Genomic DNA, 23,199 nt, shown 5'->3' with positions numbered 1-23,199 from the left:
CTGGCCGTGCTCAGAGCGGTGCCCAGAGCTGCCCATCCCTGCGGCCTTTGGCACAGAGCAGGAGGGCAGGACATGTGCCCAGCCTGCAGCCAGCCAGGGCACATCCAGCCCTCAGCAGCTGCCCAGAGCAGGATGCTCCTGTGCTCGCTGCCATCTCCCAAAAGCTCTGATCCCACCCTGCCAAGCAGACGGGGACCCACCTCACGCCCTCCCCCGCTGGAAGAAAAGCTGGTCCCAAACGATGTCCTCAGCCTTCTCCAAGGGCACGGCCCATCCACGCTGCAGCTGCTCCCAAGCACTTCCCAATCCAGACTGGAGCCCACCTGGAACGCTTCCTCTAGGAAAACATACAATAAATTATTGAAAATAAATTACAGACAAAAGGGGAAACAAGAAACAAGGTCAAAAATCTTATCTCTGCCAGGGGTTTGAGGAAGGCCCAACCCCTGCATGCCAGGGAAAAACCCACCCACGGGTGAGTGAAGCCCAGGCTTTCTCCCTTCCCCCTGCACTGCCCCCCACAATAACGGTGACCCCAAAGCAAACAAGGGCAGTGGGGCAGCCCAAGCCCTTCCTTGCCTGCACAGCAAAGCAGCCCCTGCACAGCTTCTGGAGTCCCACCTCTGCTCCCACCATGGGGCTTTGTTTGTGTTGGGCTGGCTGCCCCAGCCCCAGCCCCAGCCCGGGGCACGGTGGCTGTTGGGGGCTGTTGGCATGGCCAGGAGCCCACTCCCATTTTGTACCCACCCCAGCCCATGCCCCAGCCCTGCCAAAAGCAGCTGGGCAGCGACTGAAGGATCAGCTGCACCCGCCCCAGCAAAGGGGGAACCTTTGGTTCCTGGCCAGGCTGTGCAATGCCCAAATCTGGGAGCATCCCCCTGCGTGTGGACTCATCTGCAAATTCCCTGTGGAGCCTGGCTTTGGAGAAGATGCCCCAATCAAAGTCCAGCATCTTCAGCTGGCCAGTGGGCAGGTCCAGGAAGAGGTTGTCATCCTTGATGTTGTCCTCGCTGTCTCCAGCAGCAGCAGCCCCACCTGGTACAGCTTCTCCAGGGGCTCCTTCTCCTTCCCTGGGCTGAGACCAGGCTCTCAGGGCTCTGCCCAGGGCCCCAGCTGTCAGGGAACCAGGACAAGCAAAACCAGCTCAGATGGCAGCCACCAGTGCTGGGCAGAGCAGCTCAGCTCCAGCACAAGGGCTGTGTGTGCCCATCTGATGAGCCCTGGGCAGTGACACAGGACAGACAAAAAGTCTGGAATCCTTTGCTTCTGATTGTCAAGGCATGTGTGGGGCTGTAACTTACCAGGGCCCTGCATCAAAGTGTGCCTGTGGCTCTCTCCCTTCTTCTAGGGCAGATGAATATCCTGCATCCCAGGATGACAGAGCAGCTCTTCCAATGAGGGCCTTTCCAAGTCCAGCATGGATAAACACTGCCTGATCAGATCTTGGCACTCTGGGCACAGAAACCAGAAACCCCAGGCAGTTGGAGAAGGCTCCTGTTGGCTTTGCCCCACTATTCCCGTGCCCAGGCCTTGCTGGATGTGCTCAGAGCTGGGCCTAAGCTTTCCCATCAATTCCCTGTTTTGGAGGAGAGCAGGAGAGCAGGACATGTGCCACCTCCTAGCAGCTGCCAGAGCGGGATGCCCACGAGCCCGCTGCTGGCTCCCAGCACTGGGATTCCCCCCGTGGCCAGAGATGAGGATCCACCTTGAGAGAGCCCTTGTGGCTGCGAGAGCTGATGGTCCCAGCTGATGTTCTGGCCCCTCCTGAAAGGGTGCTCTCCGCAGACCATCTGCTGCAGCAGGATGCCCAGGGACCAGATGGTAGCTGGCTTGCCATAGTACCAGCCAAAGTGGCTCCATTCCAGGGGGCTGTAGGACAGTGTTCCTATGGAATACAGATGGAGTTCAGCAGGGGGATGCTGCTGCTCCCAGAGCCTGGCCCCAGCATCCCTGGGCGTGCGGGGGCTGCCCCAGTGGCACACGGGGTGACCCACTGCATTCTGACCAGCACCTGGGACTTGTGTTGACTTAGGGTTGGAAGAGAAGCCACTGGTGTTAGACGAGGGCTGTGGAAACCCAGGCAAGGCCCAACCTTAACAAGGAAGAACCCACTCAGTGCTGGTGAAAAACCATGCTGTTATGAATTCGAATGAGGCCAGATTTTGAGAAGGAAATAGGCTCTCGTTTATCAAAACAAACTACAGAGAACAGGGAGTTTGAGATAAGCCCAAATTCCCACGCAACAACCCAAAGATAGCAACATGTCCCAAACACACTGGGTTCCCCCCCATATAGTACATCCCTCAGGAGGAGAAGAACCCCAACCCATCCAAACCGTCATTTTATAACCCCTCTCGGGTCCAGGATTGGTGGGGTTTGGATCCGCACATTGATTGGTCGTTTTCCGGTGCTCTCATTGATCCTTATCGATATTCATTCTGGACCAATCATTTTCTCAGGGCATCGAATGATTGATCAAGTCCCCTGTCCAATCACCTCCCGCCCCCCTTCGACTATCACCCCCACCAAACCCTGGACCTCCCCTCCCCAGGACCCACAACAAACACCCATCAACTCACCCCAAAACAACAATTCCCAACCCAGCCCCAATGCAACACAAATTGAACACCATTTATAACAATGCCCTCATCCTCCCTGCCTTCATTGCCCCAAAAACATTATGAACCCAAAGCAAACCAGGTGAGTGGAGCAGTCCAAGCCCTTTCTCACCTGCACACCAAACTGGCTGGGGCTCAGGTTCTACCCCCCCTCTCTGCTACCCCACCCACGGGTGTTTTTGTTAGGCTGGCTGCCCCAGCCCCAGGCCCAGTCCTGGGCAGAGTGGTTGGCAAAAGCTGCCAGCAGGGCTGGAAGATGGCTCCCCACCCAGCCCTGCTCAAAAGCAACTCCGCTGAAATCTCAGTGCCATGAAGGGCAGCAAAAGAGAGAATCCCTGCTGCCACACCCAGCTTGGGCTGTGAGATCTTGGGCCATGAGACACCGGGACCAGGAGCACACCCTGCGTGGGCTCACCTGCAAAGTGGGTGTAGGCTGTCTCTTGCAGGTAAGTGCCACAGCCAAAGTCAATCAATTTGGCCTGCCCGGTGTGCAGGTCAAGCAGGATGTTCTCTGGTTTGATGTCCCTGTGCAGGACCCCGCAGCTGGTGCAGTGCTGCACGGGCTCCAGCACCTGGCGGAACAGCTCCCGTGCCACCTCCTCGGGCAGGAAGCCCCGTGCCCCAATGAAACGCTGCAGGTCCTGACACCGCTCCGGGCGCTCCAGCACCATCACGATGTCGTTGGGGAGCTCAAGCCACTCCAGCAGCTGGATGACACCAGGGAAGCCAGTGGACACCTTGGCCAGCAGCACGATCTCCAGGGGTGCGCTGGTGCCGTCGGGCTGCAGGAGGAGCACGATGCCATCAGTGGGGCTGATGCCGTGCCGGGGCTCGGGGAGCCCTCAGCCAGCCCGGCATGCTCTGCGCCCTGCGCTGGCCCCACGCCCGCTCTCCCTCAGGGCGTCCTGGTGTCTTCCATCGTGCCGGGCCTCGGCTCATCCCCGCCCGGCACGGCCCGGCTGCTGCTGCTGGCCCCGCTCACTCACCAGCTCGCCCCAGTGCCGGACGCGCTTCTGTGGCACCCTTTTGATGGCCACCTGCAAGCCAAGGGCACCAGAGGGCTCAGCTTGCCACCCGCCCTGCCCAGACCCATCCTCCGCCCAGCTCCTCTTCCGCCCCCTCCTCCTGCGCCCGCCGCCGGCCCCGCCGCTCACCGGGGCGCCATCCGAGAGCCGCGTGGCCGCGAAGATGCTGCCAAAGCCGCCAGGCCCCGGCAGCGAGCCCAGCCTGTCCTGCTCCTTCAGGCCCTTCTGCGCCTTCCCTGCGGGTGGGACGCGGCTGTCAGCGCTCGGCCCGGGGCCAGCAAGGGCCCCCGAGCGCCCCTCAAGCGCCCCGGGCCAGCCATGCCCAGGCGTTCGCTCCCGGGAACGGGACAGCGGCGGCTCGGGGCTGGTGGCCGCGCTGCCGAGCGGCGGAGCTCGGGCCGGGCAAGCCTCAGCGGAGGCGGCGGGAGCGGCCGCGCCGCCTGTGTCCTCTGCGGGCACCTGGAGGAGCCGGGGCCGGGGCCGGGGCTGGGCTCGGGCCAGGCGGAGCCAAAGGGAGGCGATGCTGCCCCAGCCCCAGGCACTGATGCCCGCCCAGCGGTTCCACTGCCAGCACGGCCAGAGCCGGCCAGAGGCAAGACCGTGGCAGGACGCCCAGGGCCGGGCATGGGGCAGCCCCGCCTGGGGCCGGGGGCGGGCCGGGGGCATGGCCCGGCTGGGTATGGGGAGAGAGAGAGTCTGGGAGAGGAGGGTCACTGGGATAGGGAGAGCGGGACAGGGTGTGGGACTGCGGGAGAGGGAGAGGAGAAGCAAGAGGGAGTCAACAGAGTCACTTCTTTCACTGCTTTCGCTGCTGCTGCCACTGCAACTGAAGCTCTGGGGCCGTTTGTCCCCGTGTCCGTCTGTCCGCTGCCCGCTCGCCCCCGCACCGAGCCCCGCGCTCTCCGGGGGCAGCCCCTGAGCCTGTCCAAACACGGGAACTTTGCCCTGTTCAGCCAAGACCCAGAGTCTGGACTCCTGCACAGCGGCACAGGAATCCCCTCGGTCGCTGCTGTGCATTGTACCTGCTGAGGGTCAAACACTATCGGAGCGCATTCCCTGAATGCAGAATTTGTACCTGAACCAAGCACTGCACTTACCTCTCCAGCATTGCTTTCCAAAAAAAAAAAAAAAAAGCAGGGGAAGGCAAACTGTGTATAGCTGATGGGATTTTAAATTGTCTAAAAATGCCAAGTCATGGATCGTAGAGGTGAGATCCATTTGGAATTAATGAGATGGAGAAGCAGTGCAAAGGGGAGCATAAAAATAAATACAGTAAAACATCTTGGTTTGTTTCTTTCTGTTTTCATTTCATTTCTTAAAAGCTCTTTTAGTTCTTCCAGAATCTTGTCCACAGTCCTGTTTGCTCTTTCCAAGAACCTTTCCTGGAGAACCAGGTGCAGCTTCTGTCACAAGATGTGCCACCAACTGCGGCTTCTCTTGGCTTTCCACACCATGCGTGCAGCACAACTCTTGCAGCAAAGCAGGACAAATGTTTGAAGAACTTTACAGCTTGTTCTTTCTTTTCCTTGTGGGCTGGGCAATTGTGCCATTGGTGAGGTTTTCTTTGTTACTGTTCTACCCTAAGAAAACATGAGGGGCTCCCAGGAATTGTTAGGCAATGCAAGCCTGACTGAATGCAGAGAAAGAATCTCCAGAGCCTGCAGCCAGAAATGGAGAGCTGTGTGATAATCATTCCAACATCCCCATGGACATCTTGAAAGTGATGTAGAACATGAAAATGGGTTGACAGAGGCAGTTTGTTTCAGTGTTCAGTTCAGATGCTTCTACATCTCCTGCATTGATATAAACCAAGAGTACAATCAGTTCACGAAAGGCACCAGAACAAGCTGGACCTCTGAGGAGATGACTGAAAGAATCTGAAAAGGAGAAATGCAGGGAATGACTTAGTGAGCTTTGCCTGTACAAAGGATCATTTTTCCTAATAATTTCCAATCCATTCCCTCCGCTTTTGTCCTTCCTAACAAGGCCATTTTCATCCCAGTTTCCCCATGAAATGGGAACCCTGAGCTTGTGGAAGTGCCTGAAAGATGCCATGTTCCTGTGCAGGGACACTGAGGCTGAGGCAGGAGCCTGAGCCCTCTCTGGGGCAGCCTCCTCGGAGCTGGAATTTGTGCCGTGCTGGGAGAGAAGGAGGAGGAGGGGGAGAGCGCTGGCGCTGTGTGGCAGGAGCAGGAGGTTTGGGCCGCAGGACATTCCGTCTGCGCCGCTGCACCGCAATGGGCGGCCGTGCCCGGGGCTCTGGGCCTGGCCCCGCGTGCGCTGAGCTCCCGACACTGCGGGAGCTCCCCGGGCTGGGCTCAGCTTCCCGCTGGGCCTGGGCAGCAGGCTGGGCTCCAGCTGGGACCAGCAGCAGCTGGAAATACCTCTGGGCATCTCCATTCGCTGCTGCTGCTCGGAAGAAGAGACAATGGAGGGAGTCAAGTTCTGGTTTTTCTTCCTCCTGGTGGATTTTTTCATTTGATTTGACACTTGAGAGGCAATTTCTGTGATGGCCTCTGTCAGTTGATTCTATTTCAGCAGCAGCAGCAGACACAGGGCTGTGTTTGAGCACTGCAAATGTGGCCTGTGTGGCTTGTCTCAGTCTCTCTGCAGGCCTCTCACTGTCCCTGGGCCTTACCCGGGTCGGCAGAGAGTGGGGGGGTGACCCCACCACGGCCGACTGCGGGGAGACACTCTCTGTGCCCCGAGGGTGCTGAGGGCACTCAGGCTGGTTGCCTTCGCTGCAGCAGAGACGACCGAGACGTCGGTGGAAGAGGAAAGGGGCCGTCTCCCAGCAGGGGATATTCCAAGGTTTTATTAAGGAGTCCCGAGGGAGCTCCGATACCTCAGGGGTCTCCTGCCGAGAGCGCTGGGGGATGTCCGGAGCTCACATTTAAAGGGGGGAGGAAACTAACATAGATAAAATCCTACTGACCAATAGGTATCTCTGGGGGATGGGTGCTGGGGGGATAGACATACAAAACAGTGTATGGGGCAGGACTTGGGGGGTTGACCCTTGGCCCCTGGCTAATCACTCGACAACTTGGACCGAAACTTCTAGGTAAGGGGCTGGGATGTCCAGGTGACTGACAGAGAGCCAGGGTGGGGGTTTTGGAGATCTTATCCCAGGAAAGGGATAACACAAGTAGAGGGAAAAGGAGGGGGGGGGGTACAGTCTGGGATAAACCATTTGGGAAAAACATGGGAATACAAAACAAACTACTTCAAAGTATTACAAAATATAAGAACGCACTACAACAGTGGCTGCTTTAATTCTCCTTGACTTTGTGCTCAGGGACTTGAGAGCATTTCAAGATCTGCTAATCATGATGCCTATGACCAAAAGCCTGAGTTCACCAATTCCCTGTCAGGGGCAATGTACAAATCACCAACAGGACAGGACTGCTGAGGAACATGTCTCGAGCTGTTTATTTTCCAGCATCAGTCTCATTACATGGTTATGACAATGGGATGATGCCAGCAGCTTGTGTCCTCGGCAGCAAAGAACGCAATGTTACAACTTACTTTATAAGTTTTTTTACCAATCCCACAAAGCAGAAGCATATTGACAGTAGTTCTATCCAACTGCTATAAGCACACGTAGCTTTGGTTAAAACAATGCTTGCTTATTTTGAATACAATACCTTCTTGTAAGCCTTAAAACACAATGCACAGACCTCAAGCTTAGAACTTCCTAATATCTCACTAGATATACTCTTGTGTAGCTTAGGGAGTTATTCTACCAAGTGTTAATACAAAAACCATTTTTCTATTTGTCCTTACTTTCTACTTCTAATAAAACTTTTCTGCTGACCAATCTTATGGATACCACTTAGCTCTAATCCCAGTTCTGCTGTCTCTGAGGCCTGCCTTTTGCAGCTTTCCCAAAGCCCTCTGATTTAAATGATTCCTAAATTCACTGTCACAAAAGCACTCTGGGTAGCACTGATCAAAAAAGGCAATTGCAGTTTTACAGATAAATTTCAAGTGGCAAGCAGAAGAGGGGCAAGAGCAGCCAGGTTCTCCAATTCCCAAGGCAAAGGCAGCAGCAGCAGCCTCCTGCTGTCAGCTCAGGATGAGTAAAACAGTGCTGAAAACAGCGCAGGAACCCGATCCTTTCTTTCTCTGAGGGTTGGCTCAGGGCAGCACAGGCGGGCCCTGAGGAGTCAGGGCTGTGTGTGGGTGATTGCTGCTCTAGTCCAGAATTGAGCTGGAAAAAGCCCTTGGGAGCCGAGGCAGGAGCAGGTGGGAAGGGGCCGGCGCTGCTGCTGCTCCTGGCCGGGAGCCCCGGCTGGGCCGGGCCGGCGCCCCCTGCGCTGCGGCTGCTGCTGCTGCCAGAGCCGGGCGGGACTCGGGGACAGGGAACGGACACGGGGGGACAGCAAAGGCCTGCTGGCTGCAGGGATGGTGGCGCTCGGGCCAGCGCCAGCACAGAGCTTCAGCCCGCAGTTAACCCCGAGGGAAACGCTGGGGAAAGGCTCCATTTCAGCCTTTCTGCACTCGTGGCTGTGAAGGGACCGAAATAAAAGGAGAACAAGCAGGGCCTGACCCCTACTCCTTTTGGAGGAGCCCCAGGCCTGGGGCTGTGAGTGGCCATGAGGGGCTATGAAGGGCTGTGACAGGCCTTGAGAGGCTAAGAGGGGCTGTGAGGGGCAGTGAGGGGCCATGAGGGGCTGTGAACTGTGATGTATTGTGAGGGGTCATGAGAGGCCATGAGGGGCTCTGAGGGGCCATGAGGGGCTGTTGGGGACCCTGAGGGGTAAACGGTCTCTGAGAGGCTGTGGAAGGCCAGGCGCCTTATGGAACAAAGGATTCATTATGACACTGTGGAGACAAGGAGACTGTTGTTTGCATATGGAACCCTACGGAACCAAAAGTCCATTGTGACATTCTGGGGCCTCATGGAACCATGGAGACCATTAGGACACTTCTGGACCTACTGGAACCAAGGGGCCATTGTGACACTGCAAGGCCTCGTTTAACCAAGGGCTCATTGTAGCACGGCAGGGCCTCATGGAATCAAGGGGATCGTAGTGGGGCTCCATGAGACCACGGGGACATTTTAACTCTGTGGAACCAAGGAGACCATTGTGACACTACAGGGCTGCATGGAACTGTGAACTGATGTGACAGTGAGGGGCCTAGTGGAATCAAGAGGCCATTCCGTACTTCAGGGCCTCATGGAACCAAGGAGCCCTTGTGACACTGCAGGGCCTCCTGGAATCCTGGAGACCATTATGGCACTTTGAGGCTTTGTTGAATCAAGGGGCTCTGCAGGGTCTTGTGGAACCAAGGAGCTCTTTGTGACACTGCAGGGCCTCACAGAAGCAATGAGAACATTCTGGCACCCTGAGTCCCCATGGCACCAAGGGGCCAGTGTGACACTATAGGTCGTCATGAAAGCAAGGGGCCAGTGTGACACAGCCAGGCCTTGTGGAACCAAGGCTCCATTGTGATCCTGGGGAGCCCAATAGAACCAAGGGTCCATTGTGCCATTGTGCATTTCCATGGAACCAAGGGAACCATTTTGACACTGCAAGACCTCATGGAACCAAGGGGCCATTGTGCCACTGCAGAGCCAAGGAAACCATTGTGGTATTGCTAGGCCTTAAGGAAACAAAGATCTCTTGTGATACTACGGGGTCTCATGACACCAAGAGGCCATTGTGATGCTGCTGGGCCCCAGGGATCCAAGAACATGGGAAAGTTCTGGGTGGCTTGGCTTAACTGGTCCAGCTGACCTTGGCATGTTGAGGGTTGCTTCTCATTTAGCCCTGGAGTCCTGTGGTTTCCTTCCTGTGCGAAAGAACTCTCCTTTTCCTCCCGAGGTTCACAGCTGAAATTGGGATTCTACCTCCATATTTGATTAAATCCACAGATTATCCCATATGAAACCTGCCAGCACAGACAGCTCTGGATGTCCTTGGCATGTTGGGGGCCACCTCTCATCTGTCCTCAAAACAATGTGGGGGGGAGGGTGGGTGTGCTTTTCTTTTCATGGAAAAGAACATCTTTCAATGCAGGTGTCTATAACCAAAATTGGGAATCTGCCTCCAAAATTCCTTATACCCAAGGATAGCTCCCAGACAAAAGCTGCCATACAAACAGGTTCTGTCTGGCCTTGGCCTCCCTTGGGCTGCCTCTAATCAGCCTTTGAAACACTGGGGCTCTGCCCTCTCCTTCCTGTGGAGAAGAACTGTGATTCTGGTCCAGGCACTCATGGCTGAAATGCAATTCCACCTCCAAAACTACCCAAATATCCAAGGGTTGCTTTCAGACAAAAGCTGCAAGGACAGACAGGTCTGGCTTGCCTTGGCCTCTGGTGACTGCCTCTGATCTGCCTTCAAAACCCTGGGGCTCTGTGGTTTCCTTCCTGTAGAAAAGAACCGTCCTTATTGTCCAGGCAGCCATGGCCTCAAGCACATGAGCACTGTACAGGGACAGAGGAGGTCTGTGCTCAGTGGGGTGGAGACTGAGGACAGCAGAGGAGAGCCCTGGGAGGGACTGAAAGGGGCTTTAAGAGATGGGGGATGCTTTTAATGTAGTAGAGAACAGCCAGAGAGAACCAAAAAATTCAAAGCCAAGGGCAGCTGGGAGGCCCAGACTAGACGCAAGGAGACTGGAATTTCTCTCCCAGGGCAGGGCTGTAATGCCCCACATCCCCCAGAAGGAGTCTGGGTCAGCGCAAGGCTTTGTGTGGGCAGGCAGAGGCAGGCAGGAGGCAGAGCTGTCAGCAAAGGAAGGGCCCAGCAATGTGGGGCAGCCGGGGGATGCCCACAGCCTGCAGGGACAGAGGCGCAGGGCAGGGACACCGTAGGACAGCCTGGGCTGCACAGGGCACAGGCATGGGCAGCAGCTGCAAGACAGCCCTGCCAGAGCCAACTGGGGCAGCACTTTGGCCATGGCTGCTGGGCCTGGGCCTGAGGCAGGAGCAGGAGACAAGTGACCCTTGCAGGCCTGGGGCCTCATGGCCTCCTTGTCCCTGCTCAGCAGCCTGGCAGGGGCCGCCCCATGCTCCTGCCCTTGGCATTGCACATCCCCACATGCCAGTGCCCATCCCGGCAAGAGCCCTGAGCAAGGAGGGAGGGACAGGATTTGCCTGGCCAGGCCCTGGGGCTCAGGCCTTGGCCCTTGGCATTCCTCAAACACATCCAGCTTTGCTCAGCACCAGAAACACCTTGGCCTTGTTTGTCCCCAGCTGTCATCACTGCCTCCAGTGTCCTGCTCTAACTGGAACCTGGGGACACTTGCTCAGTCATGCCCCTCAGTGGGACCCATTAAAACTTCAAGAAACTTTGGAGTCTAAATTTTACTTTGAGTTGTTAAGAAGTTTTTTGAAGACACTCTCAGGGACTGAGTCTGATGTAAACAACACCAAATCCCCAAGAGGCTCATTAAAGTCCTTGTGCTGTGTCTGTGCTGCTGAGCTTTAAAGGAACAGCTCTTCCCAGGGCCAGCTCCTCTCCCAGCCCAGCAGGGCTGAGGGCTCTGCCTGCAGGCACTGAGGGCACAGGAGCCAGGCAGAGACAGGCTGAAGGCAATCAGGATTGGGAAGACATTGAGCTGAGACTTCACTTGGGGAAAGATCTTCACAGCCCTGTGCATGGTGAGTGTGTGGGTGCAGGGCAATGTCCCCTGTGCTCCTGGAGGGATCTCCTGAAGCCAGCACACCCCAGAGCCTGGGGGATGTGTCAGGAGGACTCTCCCAGTTTCTCTGTGCCACAGGAGCAGCAGGAGCAGGAGGAGGAGGGGGAGGATGTGCTGCAGAGCGGGGCTGCCCTGGGCACCGTCAGAGGGACAGGGCAGGACGGCTCCTGCTGCCAGGGACGGCTGCAGGGGCTGAAGCTGGGGCTGCAGCCAGGGCTGCCCAGGGCTGTCCTGCAGAGCAGCTCCTGCAGCCCTCAGGGCTCTTGGCCAGCCCAGGGCATGTGCCACCTGCCAGGGGCAGCTCTCAGCCTGCCTGGCAGCTCCCCATGGACGCTGCAGGGGAGAAGTTCCAGGTGCAAGGAGCCACCCCCATCAGGGCAGATTCCTCCTGCTCTGGAGATGGTGCTGCATGGCCAGGGCTGCTCTCAGCTTTCTCCTAAAGGGAAGGGAAAGGGGCTGTCAGCTTTGGCTGTGTCCCTGAGCCTCCTGCACTGTCAGCCTGGGCATCAGCAGATGGGCCTCAGATCTCCCTCAGAAAGTGCCTCCTCAGCCTCCTCTCCCTACAGACAGCAGCAGCAGCACCTTGGCTTGCAGCATCTCTGTTTGTCTGGCCTGCCCTTAAGGCCCTGCTGCCAGGGAGATGCCCCTGGGCAGTGCCCTGTGCTGGGAGGGGTCTGCAGGGCAGAGCTGAGCCCCCAGGGCTGGGCTGGGCTCTGGCAGCACTGGCAGGGACAGGGCTTGGATAGAGAGAAACAGCTCCCAGCAGGCACAACTCCAGGCAGCAGAGAGCCAGACCAACCCTTTGCATCCCTCCTTGTCCAGCTGCAAAGGGAAAGAGAGAAGAGTTGGAGAGATTGATTTTGAAACTGGACTCTTCAAAAAGGCCACGTTTCTTTTTAAATGCAGTTTTAAATTTGTACATCCTGTACTAGAGGAAGGTGAAATAAGCAAAGGGCACCTGCGTGGGACCAGCAGGTCTGACTGCAGTGGGGCACAGGGAGTTTTCCCTCTGGGCTCCCCAGTGTTCAGCCTGAGAGCAGTGCTCAGGACAGGACTTCTGTCCATTTGAAAAAAAACAGAGTTACTTAGCAGCCCAAACCTACACCAAAAAAAAAAAAAATAAAAAAAAGAAAGGTAAATGAAATTTCTGTAAAGAAAGAGAAGCAATTTTGATTGCTTGTGTAATAAAATAGCATAGGATTGACTCAAGGTACTTTGTTCAAATTCTCAATGTTGTCTTTGAACAGTTCACTATGCCCAGAGTGAAGGAATGTCCAACAGCAGCTCCATCAGGCACTTCCTCCTGCTGGCATTGGCAGACACGCGGCAGCTGCAGCTCCTGCACTTCTGCCTCTTGCTGGGCATCTCCCTGGCTGCTCTCCTGGGCAACGGCCTCATCATCAGCGCCGTAGCCTGCGGCCACCACCTGCACACGCCCATGTTCTTCTTCCTGCTCAACCTGGCCCTCAGCGACCTGGGCTCCATCTGCACCACTGTCCCCAAAGCCATGCACAATTCCCTCTGGGACACCAGCACCATCTCCTACTCAGCATGTGCTGCACAGGTGTTTTTTTTTCTTTTCTTTATGTCAGCAGAGTATTTCCTCCTGACCATCATGTGCTACGACCGCTACGTGTCCATCTGCAAACCCCTGCACTACGGGACCCTCCTGGGCAGCAGAGCTTGTGCCCACATGGCAGCAGCTGCCTGGGCCAGTGGCTTTCTCTATGCTCTGCTGCACACAGCCAATGCATTTTCCCTGCCCCTGTGCCATGGCAATGCCCTGGGCCAGTTCTTCTGTGAAATTCCCCAGATCCTCAAGCTCTCCTGCTCACACTCCAGCCTCAGGGAACTTGGGCTTGTTGTGGTTGGTGTCTGTGTAGTTTCTGGCTGTTTTGTGTTCATGGTTTTCTCCTATGTGCAGATCTTCAGGGCTGTGCTGAGGATCCCCTCTGAGCAGGGACGGCACAAAGCCTTTTCCACCTGCCTCCCTCACCTGGCTGTGGTCTCCCTGTTTGTCAGCACTGCCATTTTTGCCTACCTGAAGCCCTCATCCATCTCCTCCCCATCCCTAGATCTGGCAGTGTCAGTTCTGTACTCGCTGGTGCCTCCAGCCCTGAACCCCCTCATCTACAGCCTGAGGAACCAGGAGCTCAAGGATGCCCTGAGGAAAATGATGACCAGATGATTTCTGTAGCAACCAACTTCCCGTTTTCTTCTGCATAGTTTTCGGATTGCAACTCATGACAGGCCAAATAGCCCTTCCCAGTTCTTTGGTAGTTTTCAATGGGGCTTTCTGTTAATAATTATTCTAAAAGAAATTTTTTAATCACCCCCATCAAATTCACTGTCTGCCTCTTGAATTTGACCCAGAAGCTCTGTAAACCAGGGTTTGGGCTATCACTACATTTGAAGAAAATAAACTACCTTGCAGTGCCTGTTTTATCTGGGATCCCAACTCTGAGACCTGCATGAAGTTAGAGGGGACAAGGGGAAAGAGTCCCAGCAGAGCAGCACGGCCAGGGAGCAGCAGGGATTGGTCCTTTCAGAGCTGCTCTGCCCAGCTCCACCCTGTCCTTGCCAGCCCTGCTGTGGCTGTAAGGCCGGAGTGCTCTGGCAGCTTGGTCCCTGTCCTGCTGCGTGTCCCTGCTGTGGCCACAGGCAGGGCCAGGCCATGGGCACTGCTGGGACACAGCTGGGCTCCAGCACAGCAGCTCCATCAGCAAAGGGCATCTCCTGAGGGCAGGGCAGGGAGGCTTTGCTCTCCTCCAGAGCTGCTGTCAGCAATGTGCTCCAGGAATGCCCTGGCCCAGCAAAGCCCAGGGCCTGGGGCAGGGGGGAGTGTGCAGGGGGAGCTCACAGCAGTGTCCTGGCCCAGCCAGAGCTCCTGGCATGGACCTGAGGCAGCAGCAGAGCAGGGCCTGGGCTGTGTCTTTGTTCTGGGACAGCCTGGGAAGGTGGCCCAGGGCAATTGTCCCACAGCAGCCCCTGCAGCCACCATTGCCAGCACTGGCCTCTCCCCACCTGCAGGAGGTTGTTTGTCCCTGCACGGAGGGACACCAAGGGACCAGGCCAGCAGGCCATGTTTGCTCTGTGCTGAGGAGATCTCAGCAGTGCATGGTGTGTGTGTGGGGAGATGAACCCCAGTGAGCACAAACACCATCAGCAGCACCCGGGGGTGGCACAATTCCAGTGGCACAAACAGTGCCTTGAGACCACTTCACTCTGAGAGTAACATCCTCTGGGAAAACACTTGGATTCTTTGCTGGCTTGTGGTTAGGACTGCATGGAGAGAAATATCCCAGGCAGGGACGCTCCAGGAAAAATGCTCAGGGCAGCCATGGACTGCACAGAGAGACACTGGATAGAGTGAGGGTCTGTGGGGAAAAATCACAGCTGCCTCCCTTCTGAACCACCCCAAGGACCTGGACAGGGCTGTGCTGCATTCTGGGCACTGAACTGAGGGATGTGGAAAAGGCCTTTGGTGTCAGGGCTGTTGAGAAGGCTGGGCAGTGTCACTGTGGGACCTCTCTCAAACCCCTTGGAAAGGCCAGAGCCATCCCAGAGGGTCCTGGGCACTTGGGAAGGGCAGACATGGAACCAGTCTGCAAACAGGGCAGGGAGGGGGACTGGGAGAGTCACAGCCTGGTCAGGCTCAGCAGGGAAGGGGATGTGGCAAATCCTCCTGCAGCCATTCCAGGCACTGGCAGGACAGGGCAGGGACTGCAGAACCCACGTGGGAGGGAAAAGAAGGGGATGTTGTGTGCCCAGACTTCAGCCAGGCCTGGGACAGGGTCTGCTGGGGTCTCCTCAGGGCCAGACTGGAGAGAGCTGGGCTGAAGGAGTGGAACATGGGCTGGGTGGGAATTTGGCTGAACAGTGAGGGTCAAATGTCATCCATGGTACAGAGTCCTCTTGGCAGCCACGCCCTGGTGACATCCCTCAGTGACCAGCCCTTGACTACCACAGTGGAATATTTCTATTGTCTCTAAATTGGCATGAAATGTATTTTCAATTCCTTTATGGATGCTGCCAAATTGCAGGGAGTCTGTGACCAAACTCACCTAGTCAGTGGTGACAGCAAAATGTAATTGGGCAAGATGACTGAGTTGGGTAAATTTGTCTTGCCATCAGGTGCCAAGCAAGCCACGAGAAAGGGCAGAAAAAACTTATGCATCAGAAGAAAGGCAGTTCAATAGGGAAAAATTCAAACCGAACCAAAAAATAAAAACCCCAAAACCAATCAAAAAAACAATGGAAGACCCATCCACAACACAAAAACCCCACAAAAAAACCAACCACAAAAAGAAAAGGCCACAAACAGAAGAAAAGCAAATCCACAGGAAATCTCCTATCAGCAGAAAATGTTTGACCACCTTGTGGCAGGAAAGGATTCTGTATCTGTAGGTGCTGTTTTGAAAGAAAAATCTCTGAAATAAGAAATTAACCCTGTACCCCCCTTGCCCCTCTGCTTGTCTCAGGTGATTGCTGATCATGGTGTGACATGGAGTGGAACATCCCTTGGGTCAGTCCAGCCCAGCTGTCCCATCCCTGTTCCCCAGGAACACTTGCCCACCCCAGGCCCATTGGTTGGGGGGGTTGCAGACGCCTCATGCGGGGCGAGCACTGAGACAAGGACAGGAGAACAGAACAACATTTACTCTTGTCAAGGACAGTAGAACAGAACAGCACAGCCTTGGAGAAACTGATTGAGGATGTGCCTCTGGCAAACAGAAACCACGCAAAATGCAAGCAGGATGCCAGCTCAGCTCTGCAAGGCTGACAAAACACAAGTTATGCAGAACAATAATATTGCCCTTACTCAAAAGTGGGGGTCAAGAAACAGCCACCTAAAAAGGACACTGGATATTGAAGACAAAACCCAAAGAACCATGTAAGGACTTGTGATAAGGGGTGCAACAATGTCAAATAAACTCAAAGGAAGTGGGGATAGCTAATGGATACATAATGAGTGTGTGTGATAAAAACTCTGTTCATCTAATGCTCAGTGCACTCCAATGGAGGAAGGATGGCCCAAGTGACCACCATGCTGTAATAAAGAATACCTGCTTTCAAATACTCCAAACTGTTCAGAAGTTTCTATCCAGCGGATTTCAGAATCAGTGGTGTCCTTGACTCCATTATGCCCCACAGTTTCACAATGGCCCCTTGGTTCCATGAGGCCCTGCTGTAGAACAATGGACCCGTGGTTCCATTGGGTTCCATACTGTCAAAATGGCCTCCTTGGTTCTGCGCTGCCACAATGCTCTCCTTGGTTCCACAAGACCTTGGTGTGTCACAACAGCCCCTTGGTTCCATCAACTGCCACAGTGTCACCCTGGTCTCTTGGATCTGCAGGGTCACAATGGAAAATTGGTCCCAAGCAGCCCCGCTGTGTCACCATGAATATTTGGTTCCATGGGGCCCCAGGGTGTCATAACGGCCCCTTGGTTCCATGAGGTTCCACAGCATCACCATGGTCTCCTTGGATCTGCAGTATCTCCATGGACCCTTGGTTCCATGTGTCCCTGCTATGTCACAGTGCTTCCTTGGTTCCATGAAGCCCCACTGCATAATAATGGAATCTTGGTCCCATGAGGTTCTGTACTGTCAACATGGTCTCCTTGGTTCTGGACTGTAACAATGGACCCTTGGTTCCACAAGGTTCCATGATGTCACAATGGTCTCCTTGGTTCCACAAGGTTCCATGATGTCACAATGGTCTCCTTGGTTCCATGAGGCCTTGCTGTGTCACAATGGATCCATGGCTCCATGAGCTTCCATGGTGTCACCACGGTCTCCTCAGATCCTCATTGTCACAATGGACAATTGGCTCCATGGGCCCTGCTGTGTCACAATAAACCCTCAGTGCCATGAGGTTCTGTGGTGTCACAATGGTCTGCCTGGTTCAACGAGACCCTGGAGTGTCACAATGGCTGCTTGGTTCCGTGAGCTTCCAGAGCATCAACAATGGTCTCCTTGTTTCTGCAGTGTCATAATGGACCCTGGTTCCCTGAGGTCCCTAAATGTCACTGGTCTCCTGGGTTCCATGTGGCCCTGCTGTGTCACCACGGCCCCTTGGTTCCATGAGTTTCTGTACTGTCAGCAATGGTTCCTTTGTTCTAATGAGGCCCTGCTGTGTCCCAATGGACCCTGGGTTCCATGAAGTTCTTCAGTGTCACAATGGCCCCTTGGATCCATGAGGTCCCACAGTGTCACCATGGTGTCCTTGGATCCACACTGCCATGATGGACCATTGTTGCAGCTGGAATAGCTGGTAATAAAGCCCAGGGTAGGGAAGCACAAAGGGCCTTTGCATGGTACCCACAGATGTTTGATTCAGCCGTGCAGTGAGATGTTCAGGGTCACAAGGCAGGACTCCTGGGGGGAGTCCAGGTTTCTGTATCTCCAGAGGCAGGGGCTGATCAGTGCCATGGGGGCAGTACAAAGATGGGGGCCAGTGGGGAATAGGAAGGGAGTGGCTGAGGGACACAGAACAATGGGAAGGAGCCAATGGGGTTGAAAAGCTTTTGAGGGAATGTCACAGACATCTTTCATGAAAAATCCTTTCTTAGGATTTTTCCTTGTGAGAAGCTGCAGTTTCAGCAACCAAACGTAAACAATGGTTATCTGCTGCTGTGGAATGCAACAGGTAGACCCGTGATTGGTCTCCTGTGGATGTTTGGATTTACTGACCACTCATGACAGAGCTGGCTCTTGCTCTCTGTCTGAGACACAGATCTTTGTTATTCATTCTTGTCTATTCTTAGCTTAGCTAGCTTCTGAAGAAACCTTTTCCTGTCTATTTCTTTTTAGTATAGTCTTAATGTAACATATATCATAAAATAATAAATCAAGCCTTCTGATCATGGAGTCAACATTCTCGTCTCTTCTTCATCCTGAAGCTTCTTGTGTCTCCCTAACCCAGGGAATGCCTCTCAGGGCCTCCACAGGTGCAGAGTGTCACAATGGCCCCTTGGTTCTTTTGAGCTCCTTAAGATCAAAGTGGCCCCTTGGCTGCATGAGGCCCAGCTGTGTCACACTGGCCCCTTGCTTCCATTGGGCCCCACAGTGTCACAATTGTCCTCCCTTAGTTCCATGAGGCCCTGCAATGTCATAATGGACCTTTGGTTCCATCAGTCCCACATTGTTCCATGAATCGTTAGTTCCATGGGGCTCTGTAGTGTCACAATGGTCCCTTGGTTCCGTGGTGCCACACAGGGCCACAATTGCCCAACATGGTCTCATAGTGTCACAATGGACTCCTTGGTTCCATGGAGACAGAAAGTGACACAATGGCCCTTTGGTTTCACCAGGCCTCAAAGTGTGAAAATGGCCTCCATGGTTCCATGAGGCCCCACAATCTCCCAATGGACCCTTGGCTCCAAGGGCCCCGCAGTGTCACAAGGCTGCCTTAGTTCCACGAGGCCCCTCAGTGTTGTGGTGGCCCCTTGGCTCCATGAGGCAAAGCAGAATCAGAATGGCCCCTTGGTTCCATGGAGCACCACGGTGTCACCATGGTCCCATTGGTTCCACAGGGCCCCACAGTGTAACAATGGACCTTTGGTTCCATGAGGTTCCTCAGTGTCTCAGTGGCCCCGTGGCTCCATGTGGCCCCACTGTGTCACAGTGCCAGGTGGTTCCATGAGGCCCCACAGTGTCCAAATGGTCTCCTTGGTTCTGGGAAGCCCCAGAGAGCCACAAGGGACCCTTGGTTCCAGGAGGCCTTGCCGTGTCACAATGGACTTTTGATTCCAGGAGCTTTCACACTGTCAACAATGGTCTGAGCACCACAGTGTCACCATGGATCCTTTGTTCCATGAGGTTCCAGAGCATAACATGATCCCCTTGATTCCAGAAGGTTCTGCAGTGTCCCAATGGACCACTGGTTCCATGCAGCCCCACACTGTCACAATGACCCCATGGCTCCAGGAGCTTCCACACGGTCAGCAATGCTCTCCTTGGTTCCATGAGGCCTTGCTCTGATACAATAGACTTTTGGTTCCATGGGGTTCCACTGCATCACCAGGGACCCTTTGTTCCATGGGGTTCCACAGTGTCACATCTGACTCCTTGGTTCTGTGAAGCCCAGCTGTCACCAAATCTCTGAAATACCAGAATAAGGCTCTATAACTCTCATTTGCTATTTCAGAGGGCATCATTTATTCAGAACTGAGGTCCAGCATGGGATAACTCCTAACCTTACGTGGACATGTAATTCTACCAGTGTGTTGCTTATATACAGTGGCTAAATGTGTATAACAATTTACCCATTTCCATAAAACCCACCCCAAGTTCCCAGATTCACTCCTTGTTTTCTCTATCCCTGCACCCTTGAGCCAGATGTCTTCTTCTTCTCTTCCAACCATCCTTGCTGGGAAAGCAGCCCCTGCATGCCTTGTTCCTGTGCTGAAAGTTGCCAGGCAGGGTTAAAATGGAATGAACCCTTTTGGTATCAGCCCCAGGCTTTGTGTGGGCAGGCAGGGGCAGGCAGGAGGCAGAGCTGTCAGCAAAGGAAGGGCCCAGCCAGGTGGGGCAGCCGGGGACGCCAACAGCCTGCAGGGACAGAGGCACAGGGCAGGGACACCGTAGGACAGCCTGGGCTGCACAGGGCACAGGCATGGGCAGCAGCTGCAAGACAGCCCTGCCAGAGCCAACTTGGGCAGCACTTTGGCCATGGCTGCTGGGCCTGGGCCTGAGGCAGGAGCAGGAGACAAGTGACCCTTGCAGGCCTGGGGCCTCACGGCCTCCTTGTCCCTGCTCAGCAGCCTGGCAGGGGCCGCCCCATGCTCCTGCCCTTGGCATTGCACATCCCCACATGCCAGTGCCCATTCCGGCAAGAGCCCTGAGCAAGGAGGGAGGGACAGCATCTGCCTGGCCAGGCCCTGGGGCTCAGGCCTTGGCCCTTGGCATTCCTCAAACACATCCAGCTTTGCTCAGCACCAGAAACACCTTGGCCTTGTTTGTCCCCAGCTGTCATCACTGCCTCCAGGGTTCTGCTCTAACTGCAACCTGGGGACACTTTCTCAGTCCTGTCCCTCAGTGGGACCCATTAAAACTTCAAGGAACTTTGGAGTCTAAATTTATCTTTGAGTTCTTGAGAAGTTTTTTGAAGACACTCTCAGGGACTGAGTCTGATGTAAACAACACCAAAGCCTTGAGAGGGTCATTAAAGTTTTTGTAGCCCCGCAATGGAGAAAGATTTCAAAGAATTTGTCAGAAACAGACATTCCTATTTTAAATGATGTATTTTTATTTTATTTCTCTTTAGAGCAGAGGTGATTGCAGCATTCTGTGATTGATATTGACCCAGGGTCTCTCCTCAGCAGCTCTGGCCTGCTCACAGAAGCTGTGCCTGGAGCTCTGACCCAGTGTGGACAACCTTGCTCCACATTGCCCAGCCTCATCCTGTCCGTCCTCACTCCCCTGGGACCTGCTGTGCTTGGAGACCTGGCTGCACTCAGCCTAAGAGGGGTTTTCCCTTTCTGGGGTTTTTTGAAGCAATCTGAAAATCCTGAGTTTCCCCACTGAAAACAGACACACTGCTCAGGTGTGTGCCAGCCCCAGGTGCCACCAAAGCCACTGCAGAGCTGCCCTGGGCCAGCTGTGAGGGTGGATCATCAGCCCAAGCTGCACTGGGCCACTGCAAGGGGCTGTGGCCATGGGCACTGCACCGACCCCACTGCTGGGTTTGGCTGTCACGGCCACCGTGCGAAATTAAACTGTCCTTGGAAACACTGGGGAGGACTGGGACATACTGGGGAACACTGGGAATGCTGTGGGAGACACTGGGACATACTCCACAGAACCCCGGGATCCGCCCGCATCTGTCCCATAAGCGTCCCCCAGACCATCCAGGATCCCTCAGTGCCCCCTCAGCGCCCATTCGGGACCCCCCCCAAAAGCGTCCCCGGACCCCCTGCGTGCTCCCAACCCCAGAGATGCCCGGTACAGCCACTTCTGGGAATTCATCTCCCCTCATCCCCCGCGGCACCAGAGCCCCTCAGAACACAGTCCCGCGCCTAAAACTCCTGCCGTGCCCCGCGCCCTAAAGAGCCCGGTTAGAGCTCCCTGAGCTTCCTCCAAGGGCTGCCGAACCGTTTAAGCTCCCCCGAGGCCCTCAAGTCGCGGCTCGCACGCAAAAGTCTCTCCCAAGAGCCTTCCCGGACCCCCAAACATCGCATTCCAGCCACTTCCGGGACTACAGCTCCCATCATGCTCCGCGGCGCAGGACAGCGATATTCCAGCCGGGACTTCATCTCCCGTCATGCAGCCCGCCTCCCTTGGAGCCATTGCAGCTGCATCCAGATCCCCTGTGATGCTCCGCGGCCCCGTTCAACCGTATTAGACCCGCGCCTACAACTCCCATCACCCTCTGTCACCCCCTGCGCCCCAGAGAGCCCCGTTCGAGCCCCTCAAGGGTCCGCCTGGATCCCGAAGGGCCCCAAGTTCCCCTCCCTGACCTCCAAGGGCCCCCCTGGACCCCCAAGTGCTGCCCCAGACCCCGAACTGTCCCTCAGAATCCCTGAGTGCCCCTCCAAGTGCCCACCGGGCTCCACCAAGTGTCCTCTAGACCCTCAAGTTCTCTCTGAATTCCCTCCCCAGACCCAAAACTGCCCCAAATGTGCCCCAGAAATGTCTCCAGACACCCCAAAGTGCACCCCAAAGTGACCCTGTGTGAGAAAATAAGAAAAAAGATGACAGAAGTACTAAATTATTAGCATAAAGAAGGAGAAATCAATAGCCGATAGTTGTCAATTAATTAATTAAGGGAATTATGTTACTTAGAACCAATGATGAAGAATTCTTTTATTGCTAAAAATGTATTTATTTTTCATATCAATTTAGAAATTGGGTAATAAAAATATTGAATAATAATATTATAAATAAGAAAAATATAACTATAATTTTATAGTAAGTATTATATTTTAATTTTCAAGTAAAATGAATAATTTTTTTTATGTTTTGGGATGTCAGTCCCAGGTGGGCGATGTCAGACATGGTGAGGCTGGGGGTGAGGAGTAGCTTGTCCAAACAGGCTCAGCCTGCAAGGGGCTCATTCTTCTCTGTGCCCAGACCTCCTAAGGAGACATTCAGCATCAAGATCACCTGGGGAATGCTTCTATCCCCTCTTCTCATAACTGGAAAATAAAAAAAAATACTAATTTGATTACAAAACCAAAAATCATGAGGTACACTTTGGAATCTTCCTCCTGAAGAGAACTCCAATCTGACTCCAATCACTGCTCAGTCCTTGAAGACTGGAAAACAATGGAAGGGAGTCAAAGAACTCCTGAGGTCTTTCTGTATTTTAATCAGCCCCACGATGGATTTGGGGCTGGGTCCAGGAGCCTCAAGCATGGAGAGAAGGATGAAGAAGCTGCTCAAGGAGTCAAGGAGTCAAGCTCAAGGAGTCCAAGTGGCTTGGAGCATGGCTGGGCCCCAGTGAGGGCAGGGAGTGCCAAAGGCTGCCCAGGGCCTGGTGAGAGCAGATCCTTGAGGCCAGGATTGCAGGGAGCCCAAGGCTCTGAGCAGGGAACTGCAATGCTGAGCAAGGCCTGGCTTGGCTGCAGGAAGCAGAAAGGCCAAGGCCTGAGCCCAGCCTGGGCCAGCAGGGCCTGTCCCTCACGGCTGCCTCGGGGCTCTTGGTGGGCCAGGGGGATGTGAGGGGCAGCAAGGACAAATGGCATCAACCTGCAGCCCCTGCCAGCCTCGCCAGGGAGGCCGAGGGAGAAGCAAAGTGCAGCCCCTGCCAGGAAAGTTCCTCCTGTGGGGCCTCCAGAGGCGCTGCCCGAGCCCAGGGCACAAAGGCCTGGCTGCCTGTGGCCCTGCCAGCCCTGCCCAGCCCTTGGCCATCTGTCCTGCAGGCTGTGGCCCCTGGGCGTGCTGCTCCTCTGCCCTGGCCGGCT

At 55.0% G+C, this 23,199-nt stretch overlaps 2 protein-coding genes across 2 annotated transcripts; one reads left to right on the top strand and one right to left on the bottom strand.

Moving 5' to 3' along the window:
- Positions 1 to 1,344: 1,344 nt before the first annotated feature.
- LOC139603674 (serine/threonine-protein kinase pim-1-like) lies at positions 1,345 to 4,660 on the bottom strand. The gene is made up of 6 exons (XM_071454563.1): positions 4,531 to 4,660; positions 3,773 to 4,356; positions 3,605 to 3,655; positions 3,034 to 3,400; positions 1,706 to 1,885; positions 1,345 to 1,451 (listed from the first exon to the last, which is right to left on the bottom strand). The coding sequence occupies exons 1-6, from the start codon at positions 4,658 to 4,660 to the stop codon at positions 1,345 to 1,347; spliced, it is 1,419 nt and encodes a 472-aa protein (XP_071310664.1).
- A 7,900-nt stretch (positions 4,661 to 12,560) lies between these two features.
- Positions 12,561 to 13,478, top strand: LOC139603610 (olfactory receptor 14C36-like). Its single transcript, XM_071454500.1, has one exon. It carries the CDS (start codon positions 12,561 to 12,563, stop codon positions 13,476 to 13,478), a length of 918 nt encoding a protein of 305 aa, XP_071310601.1.
- The last annotated feature ends 9,721 nt before the right edge of the window (positions 13,479 to 23,199 follow it).

This window comes from Agelaius tricolor, unplaced genomic scaffold (genome assembly GCF_023055355.1).
Source record: "Agelaius tricolor isolate 1412-34295 unplaced genomic scaffold, bAgeTri1.0.p SCAF_40, whole genome shotgun sequence".
In the NCBI taxonomy this organism is placed as follows: domain Eukaryota; kingdom Metazoa; phylum Chordata; class Aves; order Passeriformes; family Icteridae; genus Agelaius; species Agelaius tricolor.
This window is presented reverse-complemented; position numbering and strand designations above follow the sequence as displayed.

Bases quoted from the DNA above. Each gene is read 5' to 3' on its own strand.
- LOC139603674 (XM_071454563.1), bottom strand. From the start codon at position 4,660: ATGCACAGCAGCGACCGAGGGGATTCCTGTGCCGCTGTGCAGGAGTCC. The intron at 1,886-3,033 runs GTGAGCCCACGC...TGTATTCCATAG, and splicing joins AGCCTACACCCACTTTGCAG to GAACACTGTCCTACAGCCCC. The intron at 1,452-1,705 runs GTGGATCCTCAT...TTCTGTGCCCAG, and splicing joins GCCACAAGGGCTCTCTCAAG to AGTGCCAAGATCTGATCAGG.
- LOC139603610 (XM_071454500.1), top strand. From the start codon at position 12,561: ATGTCCAACAGCAGCTCCATCAGGCACTTCCTCCTGCTGGCATTGGCA.